This window comes from Chiloscyllium plagiosum, unplaced genomic scaffold, assembly GCF_037043375.1.
Source record: "Chiloscyllium plagiosum isolate Xiang-an unplaced genomic scaffold, Cpla_swu_hap1 HiC_scaffold_2, whole genome shotgun sequence".
Lineage (NCBI taxonomy): Eukaryota > Metazoa > Chordata > Chondrichthyes > Orectolobiformes > Hemiscylliidae > Chiloscyllium > Chiloscyllium plagiosum.
Genome location: NW_028270140.1, coordinates 63,560,610 through 63,584,053, shown reverse-complemented (window position 1 = coordinate 63,584,053; position 23,444 = coordinate 63,560,610). Strand labels below are relative to the sequence as shown.

At 37.1% G+C, this 23,444-nt stretch overlaps 1 protein-coding gene across 1 annotated transcript in view; it reads right to left on the bottom strand.

The window, feature by feature from the left end:
- Positions 1-9,072: 9,072 nt before the first annotated feature.
- The window catches only part of slc71a2a (solute carrier family 71 member 2a), a 104,902-nt gene continuing 90,530 nt past the window's right edge, over positions 9,073-23,444 (bottom strand). The window contains exons 11-12 of the mRNA XM_043713674.2: positions 15,619-15,764; positions 9,073-11,926 (exon numbers count right to left, since the gene is read on the bottom strand). Of these exons, the coding sequence (XP_043569609.2) occupies positions 11,717-11,926; positions 15,619-15,764 (356 nt within the window). The 3' untranslated portion in view covers positions 9,073-11,716. The remainder of the gene's footprint in view (positions 11,927-15,618; positions 15,765-23,444) is intronic.

The following is a 23,444-nucleotide window of genomic DNA, read 5'->3' as shown; positions in this document are numbered from 1 at the left end:
AGCGAGTGCATCTAATGTTGAGAACCTTTTAGTTCCCAATGAGAATACAGTTGACTATGATGTTTTTTGTAAGTTGAATGTTGTGTACATGAGTTGTTGCATTTAACTACCTAAATGATAATTCCAAAAAGACACTTGCTTTTATGTAGGTTGGTCTCCACTTTGTGGTAGTATGTTAGGCATGGATATGATAAGCTGAATGATCTTGTATCTCAAATTATCTTTGATGACATCAAAACTGATGACCTTTGCCATCAGCACTTATCTGAAACTGCAGCAACTCCCAGATTGTGCGCATATGCTGTTGTATGTGGAAGTGGAGAAATTAATGTCAGTGAGATTATGCAGAGACTACCCAAAGGCAAACCTGTTGAATGCAGTCAAGTAGAAACCAAGGAAAATTTGTCCCTATATTCTTTCTGGAAATAACTATACCTTGTAAACTGAGCTAAAACAGGATTTTTAAAACATGCTATGTTCACAGTTGGTGCTAAAGACTTTTCTGACCCTGGAATATAAATCTTTATTTCTGGAGTGCCAAATTTCTCCATTATAAATTTCACTATTTTTAAAAAAGAATTTCTTGATGTTTCAGCCTCCACCTTTATTCCAAGTTCCTATCAATAATTTGACTTCACTCCATAAAATAAAATTTAAAATGAAGGATAATCAATGCACTTTCCTTCCTGGTTTAATGTGTGTGAGAATCGTGCTCAATAGATATTACTGATTGCCTTGACTTAATGCTAGATTCAAACTGGCAATGGAGAAGTCACCTCCAGAAACTACTAGATAATCAGGAGCAATTTTCTTTGAGGCCAGGAACATGTGCTGTCTCATTGACTGCATTATCCAGACTAAGAGAAACATTTCTTAGAGAGTGTTTAGCTCCACTGGCAACAAGAGTACCTGAATCAGAACGTTGTGGATTTGAAATCCTGGTCAGTCGATTGAACTCAGTTTAATGATGTCCCAGTACAATATTGGTGTGCTGCCCTTGTTGAAGTGCAGTCCTTTGATTGTTCTTAATATTCCATCCAATGAAACCCACACTGGAGGTTGGAAGAATTGATATAGAAGTGACTCACTCCTCGGAGGAGCAGTTCTTTACACCTTGCTGAGTAGCATTTATTTTCTGATTATCAATTAATCCTTTCAGGTAAACTGGTCTTGTACAACTTCTACTCCAAATCTTCCTTGTTAAATTCCTTGTACCATTATTTCAAATAAATGAAGTAGATTTATCATAGCCCTATCTCCCTCAAAGGCTCTTAATTTATAAATGACCAATGGCTTGATTGGTTGAACTTTTAAAGAAGTTCAATGCAAACTAAATATGGCAGAGACTACAGCCAGGATATACATTAGGCTGAAGTGTTCAGGTACACTTTGTTTCACACTGGAATCTTCACAGCTCTTTGATTTCATAGATACTCTTTGCTGAGAACTTTTTTGTTAAAAAAAAATCATTCATAGGATGTGGGCATTACTGCCTGGACTAGCATTCATTGTCCATCACCAGGTACTGAGCTGCCACTTTGAATCATGATGTGGAGGTGCTGGTGTTGAACAGAGGTGGACAAAATTGAAAATCACAACAGCAGGTCTTAGTCCAACAGGTTTATCTGAAAGTACAAGCTGTCAGAGTGCTGCTCTTTCATCAGTTATCAGCACTCTGAAATGTTGTACTTCCAAATAAACCTGTTGGACTATAACCTGGTGTTGTGATTTTTCAACGTTGTCCGCCTTGAATCGTGACAGTCCATTTGGTAGTGGTAAACCCATAAAGTGGCCACATCAGCATCACTATTGAATGATTGTTTTGTTTGATTATCTTTATTTTCCTAAGTTATGTCAGAGAGCAATGTTATGCTTCTGAAAGAATTGATCTGCTTTTGATACTATAAATGAGATATTTGTTTTTGACCTTTCTTCTTGCTCATAACTTTTATCAGGTTTAATCATAGACAATAAAGCTGACCGTTTTGATATGCTGCTTCTGAACAGCTGAACTGGCTGTGTCCAGAGTTTACTAACCTGATGCTCGTGGTGTCTTTGAAGATTCATCTGCAGTTTAATTACAGAATCACAGAATTCTCCACAGAGTGGAGAAAGAGGCCAATCACATCTCCACCAAGGATTGTATCTTGCAAAAGCAGATATTTATTCTAATCAATATATACCACAGTGTGCTGGCTTTTCTTTCAAAGATGCCTCCTGTAAGCTATTAACCTCTATGTATATTAGCGTTATTAATTCTGTAACTGAACTGCAGTTTTTGACCATTGTCCCACTTTTTTTTTCAAAGTTACCTTAACATGATACAGTTGGACATTGCTTCTGTTGGTGATTTTGTTTTGAAAAGAATTTCACATCTGCATGCTAACTAGGGTGGTATATGTGACAGTACTGTGCCTTTGAGAGATGTAGAACATTATAGTGCATTACACGCCCTTCAGCCCTCACTTATGCTCACTTTTTTTTTTAAAAACAAGTTACATTTATTTGGTAATACATAAATTTTAGTATATTCAAAACAATTCTTTGAAAGATTCAGCTCCCAATCACAAATGCCTTCCTAAGTTTGTTTTTTTTTTAAAAAAAAAGAAAAAGTACTGTTGCCAAACAGCCAGATGGCTCTCATTAGAATGGGAAAAAGTTGAGAATTTAAATTAGTCATAAAAACAGCAGTTAAATTGTAAAATGGCCACAATGTGTAAATCTCTATTACATGCATTTTGCAAGTTCAGATATCATTTACTACATAGCTTCAATTTTTGTAACATAATCCACTTATCCATTTATCAGTCACCTGGCTATTGACAAAATAGATTCCCCTTGCACTTCAGGTTGTAAACATGATTTACAGAATTGCTAAGCATGCAATTATATTTTCAGCTGATTTACAGATGTGCTTAATAAGGGCATTGACCTTTATATTTTTTAAAAAAAGAAAATTAATAAACCATAGAACTCCATTAACAGAGCTAACAAAAATAACATTAAAACAACATTAAATGTTGTTTCTCTTGCAGACCAGGTTGCAACTATGGTGCTGGTATATCTGCTTCTGACAGGCAATTGGTAAAGTTGGAGTTATCCCTAGTTTTTTTTAAAAATTAGACAATAGCATGAGTGGTAGGGTCAGGGCTCACACTGACCCAGGAAAGTTTTGCTTCACTTAGGAGTGTTTCTGCTGCTGCAAGATTAAAAGATGGATTATCTGCTTGAAGCGATAACAAGGCTTCCTTTTAAAATTCAAGAGGCAGATTGTTCATCTCTTCAGGACTGGAGTGAGACCGAATGTGAGAATCATAGTTGTTTTGCTGAATTGTCTCACTGATGCTGTGTTTATGGGATGCTGCGTATGTTGGAACAGTTGGATGATTAATGGTTGACTCATTGTCTTAATATTTCAGTAGAGTTAAACTTATGCCAGTTCTTTTCATTTGTAATGGAAATAAAATTGTGTTTTGCTTAAAGCCGAGTGATAAACCAATTGAATTACATGTGGAGCACAGCATCTTACACTTGCCTTTAAAACAAATATAAAAGTTAGTAAGGAGATAGTCTAGACCCTATATTTTGGGGAGGGTCTGATCTGGTCCATACCATAGTGGTTAGCACTGCTGCAATACATTGCCAGGGACCTGGGTTGGATTCAAATCTTGGGATTAACATTCTCCACATATCTGCATGGGTTTCTGTCAGGTGCTCTGCTTTCCTCCCACATCCAAAGATCTTCATTTGTGTGGCATAGCATTGGAAAACTCAGTACTGATGTGATTTATTATATCACTGACTGAAGAACAGATCCCAAAGACATTCTGTAACTTGATAACAGAGTAATAGCAGTTTATGTTGACCATAGAAAGAGACAACATTTTGTATCAACACTTTGATTTAATTTTGATGGAGAAACTGACTTTAAGACAGTCAGGACAGAATAACACACATGGGTATCAATCAACTAGAGTGAATAAAACTAAAAAAAGGGATTTGCAAAACATCCAGGTGAGCAGGACAGCTAAACACAGCAGAAAAATCAAGTAAATATGTCAACATTTTGTTGAGTCACCCATTCCAACAATTCAATGTTGAGAGATTATACTAATTTGATAATGATCCTACTTCATTGTAAAAACTTTGTTAATTCTTGGTAATAGCTGTAGTGATGTCTGGTAATTCTAGTAGCTTCATTATTGTTTGCAATAGTATGTAATCAAGAATGAGGAAATTAGTTGTGGCTTAGAAATTGCTAGGTTGGCCGAAATCATGTGAGAAGATGTTCTGTTGGGGGAAACTCTAGAATTGTTTTAAAAACTATTTGGAACTCCATTCAAGCAAAGCAATAGATTTAAAAGAAATATAGCTGTAGTTAAAAAGCACAATGCAAACTAAATATGGCAAAGACTACAGCCAGGATATACATTAAAACTGAGTATATATTGCCACTAGAGGTCAGTATTGTTTTGTTTGAGGTGTAGAAATCACACGCAAATGCGTTACTAATAGAGTTTCTGAACTGCAAATTAAAATGGGGGAGAAGTTAGATTTGAAAATTAAACAGAGAACCCCGTAATGTCTTTCTAAACATTAGATTGTCTAAACATTAGAATGGGGCTATCTAAAAGTTCTTAATCTTTCAAGTTGACACCCACTGTATATTCAAAGGAAATTTAATCTTACATTTCTTTAACATTTCAGATAATTAATAATTGGAGGTCCAGAACCAAGTATTTTATTTGTAAGCCCAATTTTAATACTCTAGAGCATTCTCCATAATTTGTGACTTATTTGATGGCATTGTGCTATTCATTGTTAGAGTCATCACTCACAACCCCAGAGTAGCAGTATTATGTAAATCCAACAATTATCATTCATAATTAGTTGTAGAGGCTTTATAGCAATATTTTCATACATTCACTGCATTGCAGGTAACTGGGCAGTAGAAATCTGCATTGCACAAGGTGTGTAGAGGTCACTTAGCTGTATGGATAAAAATAATCCATAAAACAGAACATTACAGGCAGGTGGGAGAAGGAACGGGGAGGAATGGATTATGGCAGAAGGGACTGGTGTATGAGAAGATTAAATAGAGTTTCTTCTAAGAACTGTTACAGCTCAGGTTAAACCTGGCAGAAGATCCTACATTGCATTCACGATCAGTAAAAATATTCACAAGGTTTGAGAGGGGTGAGTGCTACCTGAAATGAACTGGAGTATTTTACTTTAATATGTAGCCATGCAGCCACAACCTCCTTCCCAATAAACCAAAAAATATTCATTTTTTCAGATGTTAAGTACAAAAATACAGAATTCTGAAGCGGTAGTTTGTGTTTTTTGCGTATTATTTTTGCTGCAGTATCACAAAGTTTAACACAGGTGTCTGAACTGGCAAACAAACACAGATTGAAGCAAGAAGTAGCCAGTTTCCTGTAGCAGCTATATAGCAGAACACACAGGTGCAATCTATAGAGGATTAAACAGAATCTTATTAGTTTTAAGATATATTTCCCTGCAAAACAGAACGCCTCCAAAATTTAGAGCTAGGAAAAAAAATGTTAATGTTCTGCTATAGCCCATGTGATTTTTCACTATCTGCATTTACCAATTTTTTTGGTTGGAGCTGTGAACTGGGAGCTAAAGTTGACTTTTGAACTGTGGGTAATAACTCATGTTAAAAGCGAAACAGGCCAAACATGCCTTTGTAACCAACCTGGCCTCATGAATAAACAGTTTGGTTCCAGATCAAAAGGTTCTGCAGATGCATTAGGGAAGAGCATGATATTTAAACAGGTCACAAAAGTTGGCTATTAATGACTGCAGTACTTGGGAATTGGTTCCAGCAGGTCTGGTAAGACTTTATTGCTCCAGCAGATGGCAGGGAATGATCAGAGTTCGAATTGGGGTTCGGAAAACGTATTCTGAAAAAACAAAAATTTGGATACTGGCTACAACGTGAAAATTTGAAAACTCCCTGACTAACCACCTTTATCAGCTTTTGGAAGTTCAGAGAATAGAAAACCAAGTATTACTGTGTTTTTCTGAGTGAACTTAAAAGTAACCCTGATTGTTATTTTCAGAAAATCAACCAAGGTACTATCATCTCTGCCTATGGAACAAGATGTCATGAAAATCACAAGTTAATAACAAAACTAGCCATATTACTTATCTCTTAACTGTGTTTATCTGTCTGACTGTCTTTTGTGTAAGTTGGGCTGAAAACAAAAGTTTACACGTTTAGAGCACAGACCAATTTGATTATTTTGTTTAATTTTATGTGCATTCGTTACTGGTGCCTAAACTTGATCATTCCGGGAATCTGGGACTGTTTATTCAAAATTCTGGTTAGGAACCATTTGGATCAATTTGGAGGGTCTAATAAGGTTTAAATTTACTGTGTTGAGAATAAATGGAGAGGAAAGGCTGATTTGTTCAGTGAACCTTATTTATTTGGACCCAAAATGTTAACTCTGCTTTCTTCACCCCCACAGATGCTACCAGACCTGTTAGGATTTTCCAACAATTTTGGTTTGTGTTTTGTAGATCAGATGTATTGTGCAAGAAAGAGCATGTGCTGCTGCATACTTAAAAAATAAAGTTAATTATAGGGGTTAATACAGCACAGAATTAGAAGTCACCAAAAATCAGAAAAAGCAAGGAAAAAAACTTAAGTGGCTAAAAATGGAGGTAGCTGTAGAGCCTTTCTAAACTTCAGGTCATTGAATAATCCCAGCAAATTGGAAGTTCACAAATATAATACCACTATTCAAAAAAAAACTACCAATCAGTTAGCCTGACATTATTCATCATGGAAATTTTGGAGTCTGTTGCTGGAAATCTTAATGCATTTGTCAGATCATACTTTGATTTTTAATATCAACTTGTTCTTATGAAATAAATTCATAAGTTTTTTTTGGAAGATTTAATTACTGAGGTCAATAGAATTGTAACAGTACTTGATTTGAAAAAGAACATCAAGAATCACTACAAAAAAATTAATATATCAGAGAACTTAGATTTGGGGGTAATATCTTTGTATGGATAATTGCCCATTGTGTTCAGGGATGTGCAGGTCAGGTGGGTCAGCCATGGGAAATGCAGGGTGCTGAGGACAGGGAAGGGGGAACTGGATCTGGGTGGTAAAGTCTTTGGAGAGTTGGTGTGGACTTGATTGGCTGAATGGCCTGCTTTCACACTAAGGATTCTAAGATGACAGGAAAATTCCTCGCTAAAGGCATGATGAGTGGACATACAGCACATGGACTGCAGAAGTTCAAAGTTGCAGCTCACCACCACCACCACCACCTCAAGGGACAGGCAATAAATGATGGCTCAGCCATGAGCAAATAAAAATACACAGGCACATTAAATGAGTCATACATTGGGTATAGCAAGATTATACATTTTGTTATTAGGAAATGTTGCTATTCAGAGTGACTAGGAATATGCTCATACAAAGAACAAAAAATTACTTGCAGGTGCACCAAACAATTAGGAAGACATATAGCACGCTGGTCTTGAATGCAAGGGAATTGCATTAGAACAATAAGTTAGCCTTGCTACAAATTTACAGGATTTTGTTGAGGCTGTTGCATGAAAATGACTGGGTTTCTGATCTGGTCTGTAGGTCTCACTTAGTCTAAAGTAGGAGACAAAAATCAAAAGGTAACCAAACAAGAAGTTTGGTCTTAAGTGCAGTTAATTGTATGACTGCAACCAGATACAAGTCACATTTGTATGACGGGCATTATTAAACATTAAGATAATTGACCTGTCTCCCAAATAGAGAACCCAAGACATTCTGCCTTTTTCTTGTGACATCAGATTGCAGAGCTTGATCCAATCTGCTTTCAGAGCCATTATCTTGTATAAAATATTCGATGCCGTTCTGGTCACCATATCCAAGGTGATCCTTCTATTGCAGGCTATACAGTTAAGGCTTGCTAGAATGGTGCGGCGGGATATAAATGATTTGGATGTGAACATAGGAGGTATACTTAGTAAGTTTATAGATGACAACAAATTTGGAGGTGTAGTGGACAGCGAAGGAGGTTACCTCAGAGTACAATGGGATCTTGATCAGATGGGCCAATGGGCTGAGGAATGGGAGGTAGAGTTTAATTTAGATAAATATGAGGTGCTGCATTTTGGAAACACAAATCAGGGCAGGACTTTATACACTTAATGGTAAGGTCCTGGGGAGTGTTGCTGGACAAAGAAACCTTGGAGTGCAGGTTCATATTTCCCTGAATGTCAAGTCCCAGGTAGGTAGGATAGTGAACATGGTATTTGGTATTCTTGCCTTTACTGGTCAGTGCATTGAGTATAGGAGTTGGGATGTCATGTTGCAGCTGTACAGGATATTAGTTAGGCCACTTTTGGAATGCTGTGCGCAATTTTGGTCTCCCTCCTATTGGAACAATGTTGTGAAACTTGAAAGTGTTTAGAAAAGATTTACAAGGATGTTGCTAGGGTTAGAGGGTTTGAACTATAGGGAGAGGCTGAATTGGCTGGGGTTGTTTTCCCTGGAGCATCAGAGTCATAGAGATGTACAGCATGGAAACAGACCCTTCGGTCCAACCTGTCCATGCCGACCAGATATCCCAACTCAATCTAGTCCCATCTATAGCTCAAATCCTCCAACACTGGCAACATCCTTGTAAATATTTTCTGAACCCTTTCAAGACTTATACCCTTAATGCGGAATGGGCAGGAAAGTAGAGTTAAAACTGAAGATTAGCCACAATCATACAGAATGGTGGAGTACACAACTAGCTACTGTATATGGTATTCTGCTGCTCAGATTTCTTATCCCAAACCTTGAATTCCAAGAACAACCTGGCATGGACATTTTATTCACAATACATGCAATTCATAAAGCCTAATCATCGTCCCAAAGTGAAACTAGTTCAAATACAAGGGAGCAAATTCAACTTTTATGTAGGATTATTACCTAGATCATATGCAAAGTAAACACCACAATTTTTCAAGTAGCCAAAATAAAAGTGACAAACAAAGGTAACTAATTATAAATATCATGGGTACAATGGAAGACACAGCACAATGACCAGTTTGTTGAGTTTACTTATTTTAATAAATTATTTTAAATGTTTTTTTTACATTTTTACAGTTCCAATGAGGCACATTTGAATAAAGTGGTAATATGACCAATAGGATATGAACAATATCAGTGCCAAGATGCCTGAAAATCTCTGCTTTGTGAATTTCAGTTCAGAAAAATATATTTTTATAATATACAACTTTTCTTAAAAAACTGAAGATGACTTTTTTCTGAATTCTCTTCACAATATACAACACATTGCACATGAGAACAATCTGTGAGGATACAGATCACTACCAAACTCCAGAGTATTGAGAAATAAGGTGGGCCACATTTTAAATTACTCTGAAATAACTGTAGAAATTTTAAATTAGAAACATGATTTAAATGTTATCTTTAGCATATCTGAAGAACAAAGAAACAGTTGAATTCTGTAATGAAAAATTCATTTTAGACTGATTGACTGAGAAAAACAATTAAAACAGGGTTCTTGGAGTCTTTGTTACATAAGTATCACTATTAAAGTTGTGCTAACAGTGATCTAACTACACCCTGTAAGACTGATCAGAGGGTACATTTTATTAATGCTCAATGTCAGTAAACATCACACTTCTCCAAACACAATGCTTAACTGATAAGCAAAGATTCTGAGAAAGAGTCCAAGTCTAGATGTTTGCTACTTTCTCCATGAAACATATCCCAGTAAAATAAAACTGATGTTGTTTCCAACCTGACATTGAAGTTAAAATTCTTTTAACAACTGAAATTACCAAGTAAATGGTCACATTATAAGGCATAAAGTACTCTCAAAATGACTTTGTTCAGTGCATCTCTTAATATCTGATGGCAAAATAGCTTTAACATCAGAAAAAAAAAATGGAGGAGGGAATAATCAGTTTGTTATCCTGTCATGTGAGCATTAAAGCAGATGATTAGGAAAATCTTATTCATGAAAATACATTTTGGAAGGTCTGGGAAAACATGATCTTCAATTATACTAGACAGTTTAAAAACCAATACAAAGGGAAAATTATTCTCCAAAGTTTTAAAAATAAATGCCAGAATGAGAGCAGAATAATTATAAATCATAATTCTATTAATTTCTACCGAATTAAGCTTTTTAATTGCAAAATTATATTCAATGGAACAATTTCATCAGTCAGCTTATCCAAGTACACTCAGTTCAAAGATGGTTCATGGGAATGTGCTTCTTCAAAACAGAATGAACTGACAAGCAGTTCATTAGAAAGCTTCTTTCTTGATATTAAGTGCCAAAAGAATTGCATAAAAGCAGCATCTCAGGTTCAAAAGTGAACTCAATCCAATTAGCTTATGCCTTAATGCACAGAGTAGCAGAGAAGAGACTGGAATTAAAGGTAGCAGACCTACAAAGCTGCTTGCATATAGGCTAAAGCTGAGGTAGCAGATTAAGTATTTGAGCCTTTGCATAATTAGCAAGGCCAAGTGCAAGGAAAGAACAGGAAACATGGTTAATCTGCCGAACTGGACAACTTTCTACAGTTTTAGTGAAACCTTTTTAACTCCAAAACAAAAGCAGCTTTTCATTCAGTCACCACATTTGCCTCATACATTAAATATAAAATTCATGTCAAAAATAGTATTAGATAACCCAAGTTATGCTTTTCTTTAGAAAACCACTGTGTATTTTCACAGGTCAATTTTATGCTGAGCTAAAAGTTGTCAGAAAATAATCTTTAGCAGATACTTCTACCACAGCCTTCTAACAAAATGAAAAAGTCATGAGGTATGCATCAGACTTTCAATTAACCTTACAAATTAAAAAAAAAGTATCTTTTACTCTTAGAAATTCAACTGTCTGAGATGTTATCATAAAGATCTACACTTGTTATAACTTCAGTGATTGAATAAATGCTGCTTTATTCATCTACAAACAAGCAAATATGTCCACCATGTATTTGGTTCAAATTTGCAAGGCGGCTGAGGGAAGTTCAGACTGTAGTTTTATAGACTGCCTTTCACAATACTTTGCAAAATCAAATGACCATTTCGATTTGCATAGCTATTTTTAAACATTTATACACATTTCTACGCAAATCATTTGAGTCCCTTCTCCCCACTCTTTGCATTCTATGGAGTTTCAGGGATTCAACAAAAAGAAAAAGACTCTGAAATGTTTACGGACTTGGTAGATTTGATCATTTTTGGGTTTAAAGGTCATAGTATGAAACTATTATAGCCAAGGGGTCATAGTATGAAATTAAATTGGGAAGGAGCTTATTACATATTGAATATATCAGACTGAATTTTCACAAATAATGTTCCTTTCCCCTTTCAACTGGTGTGTAAGTTACAACCCTGAGACGTGGCTCTGAATGTGTCGTTCTCCAAAATAGTCGGAGCGCTGGTCAGCAGCACTGTATGGAACTACTATGATCAGGATGACACTTTTAGTACTTGAACTGGCAGTGCTGAACATTGGATGTAAGTAGCTTGCAATAGAAATGAAGCAACCATAAACACACAGTTACATCCACTTCTGCAGTCTTCAAAGTAGCCCTTCAAAATTATTTCCAATTTTTCCAAACCATTCAATCGTTCAATGTCCAAGAGATTCACTGGAGTCAACACATGGTGTTTTTGTTTAGAGCTGCTACTTTTCTTCAAAGCTCACACACTGCTGTCCTGCAGCAGTGGCTCATTGTCCTCATCACTGCTAATGGGTGGAGTGGTGGGATTGTTGCCAAGATTACTACTATGCTTCCTTCCATTACTAACTTTTCCAGAGATGCTATGCTCCGGAATAAATAAGGCAACCAAAAAAGCTACCAGGACTGTAATGGCTCCAAATAAGAAAGGTGGTCCAGGAATAATGGAATCCTGAAATCAACAAGAAATGAATGAAGGAATCAGCAGCTGTGAACAGTTTACATTTATATCGCTACTTTATAACAGAGTCAAACAAATTTCCCTCAGAATATTGGGAGAGGCAATTTACATCAAGGAGCTTTTTAAAAGGACCTTAAAAGAAGAGGGGGAAGTGGAGAGACAGAGAGAGAATTCCCGCAGTTGGCTCAACATATTGAAAACATAGCTGTTAGTAATGGGACAGAGGGTGACCAAGATGCAAAGACACTCGAAGAGAGAATTTGGAGGTGAGAGTTTTAGAGCTTATAGGTTTCAAAAGGTAGGGTGGAATGAGGCCATGGAGACATTTAAAAGAATAAGAACTTTCAAATAAAGAAATCGGGGGGAACAGTAATGAAGTAGTTCAGCACAAAGATACATTTTTGGATGAGACAGACTTTACACAGGGCGGTGGATGTAAACCCAATTTATAGCATCGTATTATCAATTCTGAAACAATACAAGTTCTAACATAATAATTGCTTCTATGAGGAGCACTCTGGTTCAGCCTGAGACAGTGGCTGGGGTTTGGGGGGGCACGGTGGAATTCATAGATAGTGGCTTCAGCAAAGCATTTGACATGGTTCCACATGGCCGGCTGATTAGCAAGGTTAGATCGCATGGAATCTGGGAGGAACTAGCCACACAGATTCAAAATTGGCTTGAAGGTAGGAGACAAAGGGTGGTGGTGGAGTGCTGTTTTTCGGACTGAGGCCTGTGTCCAGCGTCTGCTTTTTGCCATTTATACAAATGATTTGGATGTGAATATAGAAGAAATGGTTAGCAACTTTGCAGACATCATCAAAATTGGTGGTGTAGTGGACAGTAAAGAAGGTGGGATCTAGATCAGATAGGCCAAGCATTGGGAGATGGAGTTTAATTTAGATATAAGATTTGCATTTTGGGCAAATCAGGGCAGGAGTTATACTCTTAATGGAAGGGCCCAGGGGAGCGTTGCCAAATGAAGAGATCTTGGGGTGCAGGATCATAGTTCCTTGAAAGTGGAGTCACAGGTAGACAGGATAATGTAGAGGCATTGACCTTCGTTAGTCAATGCATTCAGTACAGGAGCTGGGACATTTGCTAGGCCACTTTTGAAATACTGCGCCCAATTCTGGTTTCCCTGCTAAATGAAAGATGTTGTGAAACTTGAAAGGATGCAGAAAAGACTTACAAGTATATTGCCAGAATTGGAGGGTTTGCGTTATAGGGAGATGCTGAACAGGCTTTTTCTCTCCTGGAACACTGGAGGCTGAGGGATGACCTTATAGAGGGTATGGATACAGTGAGTAGCCAAAGTCTTTTCCCTAGGGTAGGGGAGTCCAGAAATAGAGGGCATAGGTTTAAGGTGAGAAGGAAAGATTTAAAAATGATGTAAAGGACAATGCATTTCTGCTGAGGGTGATGCATGTGTTGAATGAGATGGCAGATAAAGTGGTGGAGGCTAGTACAATTACAACATTGGAAAGGCAGCTGGATGGGTTAATAAATAAAAAGCATTTAAGAAGGATACGAGTCAAATACTAGAAAATGGGACCAGATTAATTTAGGATATCTGGTCAGCCTGGATGAGTTGGACTGAAGCAACTATGCTGTACGACTCTATGACTCTATGAATGAAACACAATCTAATGACTTGAATTTTTTTGATGTTCAGATGGAGAGACTTGTGGCTCCCAAGATTAGATATTGGATAAATAAACTGACAATATAGAAACCATGGCAGGGTTCAGGGAGGAAGCTGAAAAATGTGTTGCTGGAAAAGTGCAGCAGGTCAGGCAGCATCAAAGGAGCAGGAGAATTGATGTTTCGGGTATAAGCCCTTCGTCATGCCCGAAACGTCGATTTTCCTGCTCCTTTGATGCTGTCTGACCTGCTGCGCTTTTCCAGCAACACATTTTTCAGCTCTGATCTCAAGCATCTGTAGTCCTCACTTTCTCCTCAGGGTTCAGGGAGGTTGAGCACATATCTGATGAGGTTAGTACAGGACAATATTTCAAGAAGGAAGAGTACAGGACAGAGTCTTTGGATATTCAAAAACAGGATGACACATGGGCTGGAATAAACGTGCTAAAGAAGGACAAGCAATTATGGAGCTAACCGAATGTACTTTACAGCGTTTTGGCCTTATTGCCTTTATGGTTAGTTTTGATTGAAAGCTACTTAGAAAACATCTTCCTTGGTGAGATACAGAGAAAAAATCAGTTTACTTGTTCAAAAAAACTGGCCCAAGCATACAACTGTTGTGGAGGGGAGAGGAAAGGTCATTAAAAGAAGGTATTTATTAGGTTCATGAAATTGCTTGTTTTTATAAAATTTGATTTGAATTACAGGATAGCTTCAAGATTCAAAAAGTGGATCTAAGTCTGTTCAACCCTTATGACCGACATTAAAGAGGATACAATTTAGAAGCAATAAAAGGTTATGCAATATACAATCAAAACGAGCAAAGAGAAATGTAGAAAATTCCCTTTTAATAAGGCCATGGTTTGATGCACTTAGTGCAAAAATAGCAACTTTGTACTGCTAGAGTTATTAAAAAGCAAAATTGTGTATTCTTTGCAAGAGGAATAACCTGCATGAATTCATGTAGACAATGCAAAATTCTGTCATAAATAAGTTTCATATCTAATATTATCTGTACTTGAATGCAAATATTGAGAGGCTTTTTCCTCAGATGGTGATGGCTAGCACGAGGGCACATAGGCTTTAAATTGAGGGGTGATAGATATAGGACAAAGTTAGAGGTAGTTTCTTTACTCAGAGTAATAGGGGCATGTAACACACTGCCTACAATAGTAGTAAACTCGCCAAATTTAAGGGCATTTAAATGGTCATTGGATAGACATATGGACGAAAATGGAATAGTGAAGGTTAGATGGGCTTCAGATTGGTTTCACAGGTCGGTGCAATGTCGAGGGCCGAAGGGCCTGTACTGTGATGTAATGTTCAATGATCTATTGTTGCTTCTTTTTATATAATATTATCAATTATTTACCAAACATTCTGACTGTATAGCAATTTGGTACATTGGTTGGAGGTTTGGATACAAACCACTCCATGATTTTGTGTTAAGCAACTCTTAGAGTGCCATAATTTTCACATTTTACAACACAGATGCAGCAACTCTAATTTAAAAAATGGGAACAGGTTATTTTCCTTCCCATAATCACAAAGATGGTACATTTAGAGATAAGGTAAAATATTTAATTTAACACAATGATCTGTTCCATTCTTGGAAGAACATTTTAATCATCAGTCATTATCTCTCAAGCATACAAAAGTTTTATAATTAGCTTAAGATAATTTATTCTCTAAAATCCACACGATCATTCACTAGTGTCATTAGTAGGCAGGCAGAAACTGACACCATTGCTTTTAAATTTCTAAGTGAAATCCAAGGATAACTTTAATAGCATTGTGATCAATCCAAATCCAAAGTTGAAAAATGAACAGAAGTCAGATTTATTAATGGTAGAAAAATTCAATGGAAACCAAAGGGTTTTGTTTTTGAAGATCTGTTGCTACAAAAAGCATACAATTCCTTTCTATTCCATTCCTATTTTCGACATAGGAAAAGAGATAAACACTGGATTTGCTACAATTAGTGCAAAAATAAGTGAAGGAAAATGAATGAGAAACTAACATATCAAATGTAATTTTACCTCCACTTTGGAGTTTTGTACATCAACCTTCTTGTCCGAGATTGCCTCCAGCTCCACGTGAAATATATAGAAAATAAAACCATACAGAGCAGGCCCAAGGCCATTGCACAACCCTCTGATTCCTGTGATCATTCCTTGCACAACACCTAAAATACCCAAAAGATAATTAAGATAATTAATTCAGAAGATACTGAGGCTTTTAAATAAAATCTGTGCACCTCAGAATTCTCTATGCACCAAGAGCTGTGGAGATTGAAAAGTAGTCAAGGCCAATACTTTTGAATTATGAAGAGTTAAGGGTTATGTGAAACAAGCAAATAAATAGAAGGAAAAACAAAGTATGCTAAAGAAACACAGGTCTGATAGTGTCTGTAGAAAGAAAACCTTGATGATTCAGATCCAATGACCCTTTGTTAGGCAAAGTAGAGTTGAGGCCACAATCATATGGTGCAGTAGGCTTAGGGGTCATCAGGCTTTCTCATACTTAATGTTTTTGAGTTCATATGTTAATTACTTATAGATGTTTAGGTGGCTACAGCAACAATCAATAACTCAGTACCAACAAAAATAAAACCCAAGAAGCATTACAGATGGATTTTAATGTTTTGCATATCCAGAAATACAAACCTAAGAACTGCAATCTGGCTCTCGCAGAATTGCTCATCGGAAACCATTTAGAAAGGTGCAGAGCAGAGCTTTGCTTCTCAGACAAGTAAAAAAAAAAACAGGATGAAGAGGAAAGACATATAAAAAGTTAAGGGAAAGTTACTGCAAAAACAATAAAAAATAATTGCCTCTAATTGACATGAGCGATTGGAGTCGTATCTGCTACACAGACATATAGAATCACCTAAGCAATACTCAGGCCAGACTTACAAAACTCCAAACATACAATGTTGTGGCTCAGTGGTTAGCACTACTGCCTCTCAGCACCAGGGACCCAGGTTTTATTCTAGCCTTGGGCGACTGTCTTTGTGGAGTTTGCACATTCTCCCCATGTCTGTGTGGATTTCCTCCCACAATCCAAAGATGTGCAGGTTAGGTGAATTGGCCATGCTAAATTGCCCGTAGTGTTCAGGGATGTGCAAGTTATTTGCATTAGTTAGGGTATTTGTAGAATAATAGAGTAGGGAAATGGGTCTGGATGGGTTGCTCTTCTGAGGGTGGGTATGGACTTGTTGGGCTCAATGGCCTGTTTCTACACTATAGGGATCCTCCAATGTTAGGTGTGGTTCTGTGATTGAACAGCACTTGCTGAAAAATTCCAAATTACCATTCGCAACATGGCTCACTTACACTGGCTGCAAGTCACATACATTCACATATAAGGGCCTGCCCTTTGTAAAAACAAGAGGAGCATGTCCAGGCTTTGAGCCTTTTTTTGAATTAAAGTGCTTACAACAACACAATTCTGATGTATTTTCCATAGTAGTGCCTCAAGCAGCATCCATTTTCCAACTGATCAAGCCGCTTTCCTCATCTGCACGTAAATAGAATAGACCAATAAGTATGGGTGACTTTAATGTTCATATGGAATGTGTTAATCAAATTGGAAAGTGTAGCATGAGAATGAATTCATATACTGCATTAGGGATAGTTTTCTAGAACATTGTGTCATGGAGGCAACAGACTACCTTGGATGTGCTCATGGGAAATGAGGCAGGTTTAATAAATTTCTTCAGAGTAAACGAATCCTTATGTAGTAGTGACCATAACATCATAAACTTAATATTCAGTTCAAGAGAAAGTAACTTGGGTTGGAAATAACTGTTTAACTTAAACAAAGACCATTACAATGAAATGAGGATAGAGTTAGCTGAAATAAACTAAGCAGATAGATTAGTAGGAATGACAGTAAGCAAGCGGAGGCAAATATTTGAGGAAATTGATGACTCTCAGCAAAAATACATCACAGTAAAGACGAATGATTCTAAGAGAGGGGAAAAAGAACCAGAGCTAACCAAGGAAGTTAAGGAGACTATAAAGTTGAAAGAAAAAAATACATGAGGTAGAAAAGGCCAATGATAGCCCTGAAGACTGGGATAAATTCAGGATTCAGCAAAGGAGTACTAAAAAGATAATAAAGACCGAGAAAGTAAACTACAATGCAAACTAGCAAGTAATATAAAAGCTGATAAGAGAGTGTTTTAAATCTATAAGAAGGAAAAGATCAAAACTGAACAAAGACCCCTAAGAGAATGAATCTGGAGACAGTTATGGGAAAGAAGGAAACAGCAGAGGACTTAAATACATATTTTATATCACTCTTTACAGAGGAAGATACTTTGAACATCTCAATGAATACTAAAGAATACTGGGGATGAATCAAGTACCATCATCACAACAGAAATGAAATTAAATGAAATAATAGGACTGAAGGTTAGACAAGTCCCCGACCCTGATGGCATGCTTTCCAGGATCCCAAAAGACTATTTGAGAGATAGTGGATGCACTGCTTGCAATTTTCCAAAATCCTTAGATTCTGAATTAGTACTAGAGGACTAAAAATCTTTCCAATGCAATATGCATATTCAACAAAAGGAGGGAGGCAAAAAGCAACTAACTACAGGCTTATTAGCCTAACACCTGTTGTGGAAAAGCGTTGGAACCAATTAGGAAGGAAGTAATAGCAGAACATTTGGCAAATCATTATTTAATCAAGCTGAGTCAACATGGCTTCATGGAAGGGAAGCTGTATCTGACTAATTTATTAAAAGTTTTTCAAGGACGTCTCATCTAGACTGGGTACAGAGGAACCATTAGATGAGTTGTATTTGGACTTCTAGGTATCTCAAAGGTTAAAACACAAGAGTCCATTGTGTTGGAGGTGGTATATTCATGTGGATAGAGAATTGACTAACGGACAGGAAATAACAAGAGGAGAAAAGGGTTTTCTTTAGGTTGGTGGACAGTTGGGCTCGAGAGGGATCACAACTGTTTACAGTATATCTGACCTGGAGGAAGGAAACAAATGTAGCGTAACCAATTTTGAAACTGAAAAATTGGTGGAAAGGCAGACTGCAAGATGAATACAGTTTACAGAGGGATACTGATAGATTAAGTGAGCACGCAAAAAGTTGGCAAATCGAGTGTAAAGCGGTACAATGTGAAGTTGTTCATATTGGAAGGAAGAATAGAAGAACAGGATATCATTTAAATTGAGAAAAACAGCAGAAAGCTGCAACACTGAGGGACTTGGGGGTACTTGAGCATGAAACACAAAGCTAATATGTACAGCAGGTAATCAAGAAGGCCAATTAAATGTTGGCCTTTATTTCGAGGAGGTTGGAGTATAAGAGTAGAGACATTTTACCATAATTGCACAAGGCGCTGGCAAGACTGCATCCGAAGTACTGTGAGCAGTTTTAGACTCCTTATTTAAGGGAAGATATTATTTTATTGAAAGCAGTTCAGAGAGGGTTTATATGAATGATTTCTGGCATACAGGGTTATGAGCAAAGATTAAACAGGTGGGATTCTACTCACTGGAATTTAGAAGAATCGAAAGTGAACTCATTGAAACATATAGGATTCTTAAGAGGTTTGACAAGGTAAATGTTGAGGACATTTCCCCTCATTTGAGAGTCTAGGACCAGAGGGTGCAGTCTCCATATCGAGAGATGCCAATTTAAGATTGAAATGAGCAGGAATTTCTTCCCACGGGGGTTCAGGGTCTTTGGAACTCCTTGCCAGAGGTAGCTATGGGGGCAGAGTATTAGTATATATTTAAGTCTGTGATAATTAGATTTGTGATCGGTAGGGGAAATCAAGGATTATGGGGCAAGGACAGGAAAGTGGACATGTGAGGAGTCGAGATGATCTGATTGATTGCTGAAGCAGACTCAAGGGGTGAATAGCTTGTTCCTATTTCTTATGGACCTATGATCTCATGTAGAATAAATTGCTACTCATTTTGACAACCCGCAGTTTGCATCGGTGATGACAGCAAGACAAAAAGCTCCGACTGTATGCCTTTTTCTCAGGTACAATAGCTACAAGGGTTTCTGGTCTTGTGTGTGTAGATTATTTGCTTCATGCCCTACCCTCTAACCAACATATTTCTGTGGGTCGCAAATTACATATAGCCAGTTCAGGCAAGGACTTCAATCTTCTTTTATTAAAGGACACTAGTTTATCAAATGTAGCTTTATAATAATCAATATTGATTTCACAGGTGCAATTACCAAAACTAGTTTATATTTGCACATTTATTCATTGAATTTAAATGATTTGGTAGGATTTAAACTTGGGCGCCCAAATCATTAGCCTGGAACTCTACATTGAGAGTCCAGTGACATTACCATTATACCAGCTCCTCTTAAAATCTACAATACAGAGAATAGAATTGTCTCATGAAGACACTGGTCTGCAGAGAGCTTTTCTTCCAACCACAGTAGTTTATCCTACTGCATTTATTCTCAAAATCATTTCGTGTGCCACAAGGGAAACAGCTGCTAGTGGCACTCATATCTGGGTACCATTGGCTTATGGAATTATCCTGAAGTCAAAAAAGCTAAATAACCTTCCACACCAATTCTGGTTGGCCAGCACATAATGTTAAATGATAAATAGGATGTCATTTTGTCCTTGTATATTTTCTGCAGCTTTAAACTAGTGAAAATTACTTATAGAACTGAAGCAGTGGCCTGAAGAAATCAATATTTAACCTGTATGTGACTGATGATTTCCTTTATAAAGCAACCATGGTGGGGTATGTCCTCCTTGCTGCTAAATGTAGGTTCAGCTGTGAGGGGTCAAAGGGGCACTTCTGATGCATTGAGCTCCAAAGTTGTACCATCAGGGACACAGAATGTTGCATGATAAATGACGAGGAGCTTGTTCTGCAATTTTCTGGGGGCCACTCACTGCATTAAAACCATGAGAGCATAATACAAGTGCCATTTTGGTTCTCAAATATCAATTGGCACCCAACACACAGACACTGCCAATTTCAATTTCACACCACTTAAAAATGAAGTATGACAGAAAGGTAGCTTAGGAATGAAAGGAACCAAATTAAAAATACTATCTACAAAGAAATTATAGAAAAGACAATAATAAGGCCAAATAGACAGCACAAGAACAGGTTTAAGGTTAGCACAAAAAGAAAACCCAAAAATATTTTAAAAACACAAAAAATAAAATGGTCGTCAAGGGAAGGTCCATGTTTGATTTGGGTCGCAAAAAGATCTTTTCAAGGAGTCAACAGCCATGTCACACCTAACAATTGAATAATTCATACCTGCTTTCATCACCATCTAAGCAACTTTATAGAGGTGGAAATAATAATACAATTGGCCTGGACAAGAACTGAAAGAGGGGTACTTAAGTTGGCCACCTGAATGGAATTGTAGAGGGAAAGGTGGAAATTGCACAGGCAAGGGTCACAATTTATCAGTGATTCAAGTGTCTGGTTAGATGGCTGGAGGTTTGCACGTTATCACCCACTCTTTATTTAAGCAGGGCTAGAAGTCTGACAACTATAGGTTAGCTAGCTTGACACAGCAGTTGAGAAATTCAATAGATAATAATCCAGAACAACATTACGTGGCATTTTGACTATGGGCTAATAAATGAAAGTCAACACAAACTTGCTAAAGTCACATTTTACAAACATAAGCTCTTTTCTGAAGTAATGAAGATGATTATTAAAGACAGAGCTTTTGATTTGGGTTTCACTTGCAAAAGATATTTGACAAATCTACACAGTAGACTTAAGCAAAATTGAAGTCCACGGAACTAATGAACAGGAGGTAACATGAACATAAAATTAGCTAAGGTAAAAAGTGCAGAGAGTAGGGAAGAGTTGTTACTGATATTGCTTTTGATATATCAAATGATCTTACACAGGTCATAACTAAAAAACCATGCTGACTCTAGAAAACACAATTGTAAACAGTGAAGTGGACAATGAATTTCAGAAAGACTAAACACACAACAGATGAAACTTAATGGAAAGAGACAGGAGGAATGAGATAATATATGTAATACAATGTAAAATGATACAATTTTAAAGAGGCCAAGGGAAGAGAGAAAGCTGGTTGTATACATAAAAATCTTTGGTAGCAGACAAATTGAGAAGACCACATTCCTGCTATTAATAAAGCCAGTGAATCAGTCAATTAATATCTCTAAAGCGAGAGAAACTATACATCACTAATGTTCAACAGCAATACCTTCACCGAATTCTCCCACTAATCAACATCCTGGAGGCTGCCATTGACTAGAAAGTGAACTGGGCCAACCATGTAAATACCGTGGTATCCCTACCCACCAAGGAGTGCAGCGAGTCAACAAAACAGATTACCTCCCTCTCCAGGGCAGCTGGAGATGATCAATAAATGGTGACCAAGCCAATAAGTCCTATCCCATGATTTACTAAAAAAAGAAAGTGATCTTAAACTTTTATAAAACAGGAGTTAGGTCTCCACTAAAGTATTGTGTCCAATTCTAGCTATTATACTTCAAGGCCTTAGAGGGTGCAGAAGAGATGTATTACAATAGTTCCAGAGACAAGAAATGTCAGGTATGCGGTTATACTGGTATTACTCTCCTTAAGTAGACAGCAATCAAGAGATTTGATAGAGGTGATAAAAATCCTGAATTGTATTCAAGCTTTTCTTCATTTACTGTTTCAATGGTAGAACATCAGAAACCAGAACAGACAGCTCCAAAATTATTAGAACAACCAGAGGCAACCAATGGTTTAAAAGAAATACACCAATTTTTTGCGATCCAGATGCAGTACACAAAAATAGATAGTACAGGCTAATTGAATGATAATATTCCAAAGAGAAGCAGATAATCACAGGACAATGCAAGAGAGATCAGGGCAATGAGACCGACTGGACAGTTCTAACAAAGATAGGTCAAATAGTCTTCTTTTGTAATTCCTTTTAATCACCTGACCAGGGAAGCAGCTGTAGTTTGGATGTACATTAACAATCCCCTCATTGTTTTCAGCTGACAGAGTGCGGATGATTGCAATGCCACCAGGAATAGAAGTTCACAATGTACTGGCTGCAGTCACATCCTGAGCTATCCTTTTTTTAAAAAAAATTGTTCATGTGATGTAGCCCATCCCTAATGTCCCCACAGAGCAGATAAGAGTTGACGTGCAGATTTCCTTCCTGAAAGTAGGCTTGTGAAGTAGATGGATTTTTATAGATCAACAGTGTTCATGTGGTCACCATTAGGCTAGAATTAAATTCCAAATTCTAAAGAATTGAAATTTCACCATATAGTGGGACTCAAACCCGTGCTCCCAGAATGTTAGCCTCAAGCTCTGGATTACTAATCCAGTGAAATTACCATGATATTGACTCCCACATGTTCCACCTGTGTGCAAGTGGACATGCCTTTCTCTAGTTAATGCTCAGGTAATTGTGCGCGATCCGGATTTTCTGTGGAATGTTAAAACCTGAGATTTCACACTCTGACGAGTTACAGAAACATTTGCAGTCAACTAGTTGTGCCATGGAGAAGTTGGCAGTCATCGTTCATAGACTTCTGTTCTAGGAGGATTTCAGACAAGTACTGCGTCATTTCACGATTGAATGAATCAAGCAGAATTTTAAAAAAGTCAGGATATCTACTTTGGCAAAATGGGACAAGGCACAAAATTAAGCAATATGTGGAAGTTTTTATTGGAAAAAAGGAGGTCTATTACAGATTCCATTTTGACAAAATAGTCAGCGCAAAATGATTTATCTACAATGTAATATATGCATAAAGCAGAGACATAATTAATAACATTTTTTAATGAAACTATTTTACAAACTCACTCATATAAATGTTAAAGTTAAGAACTCCGATATGTATTGATA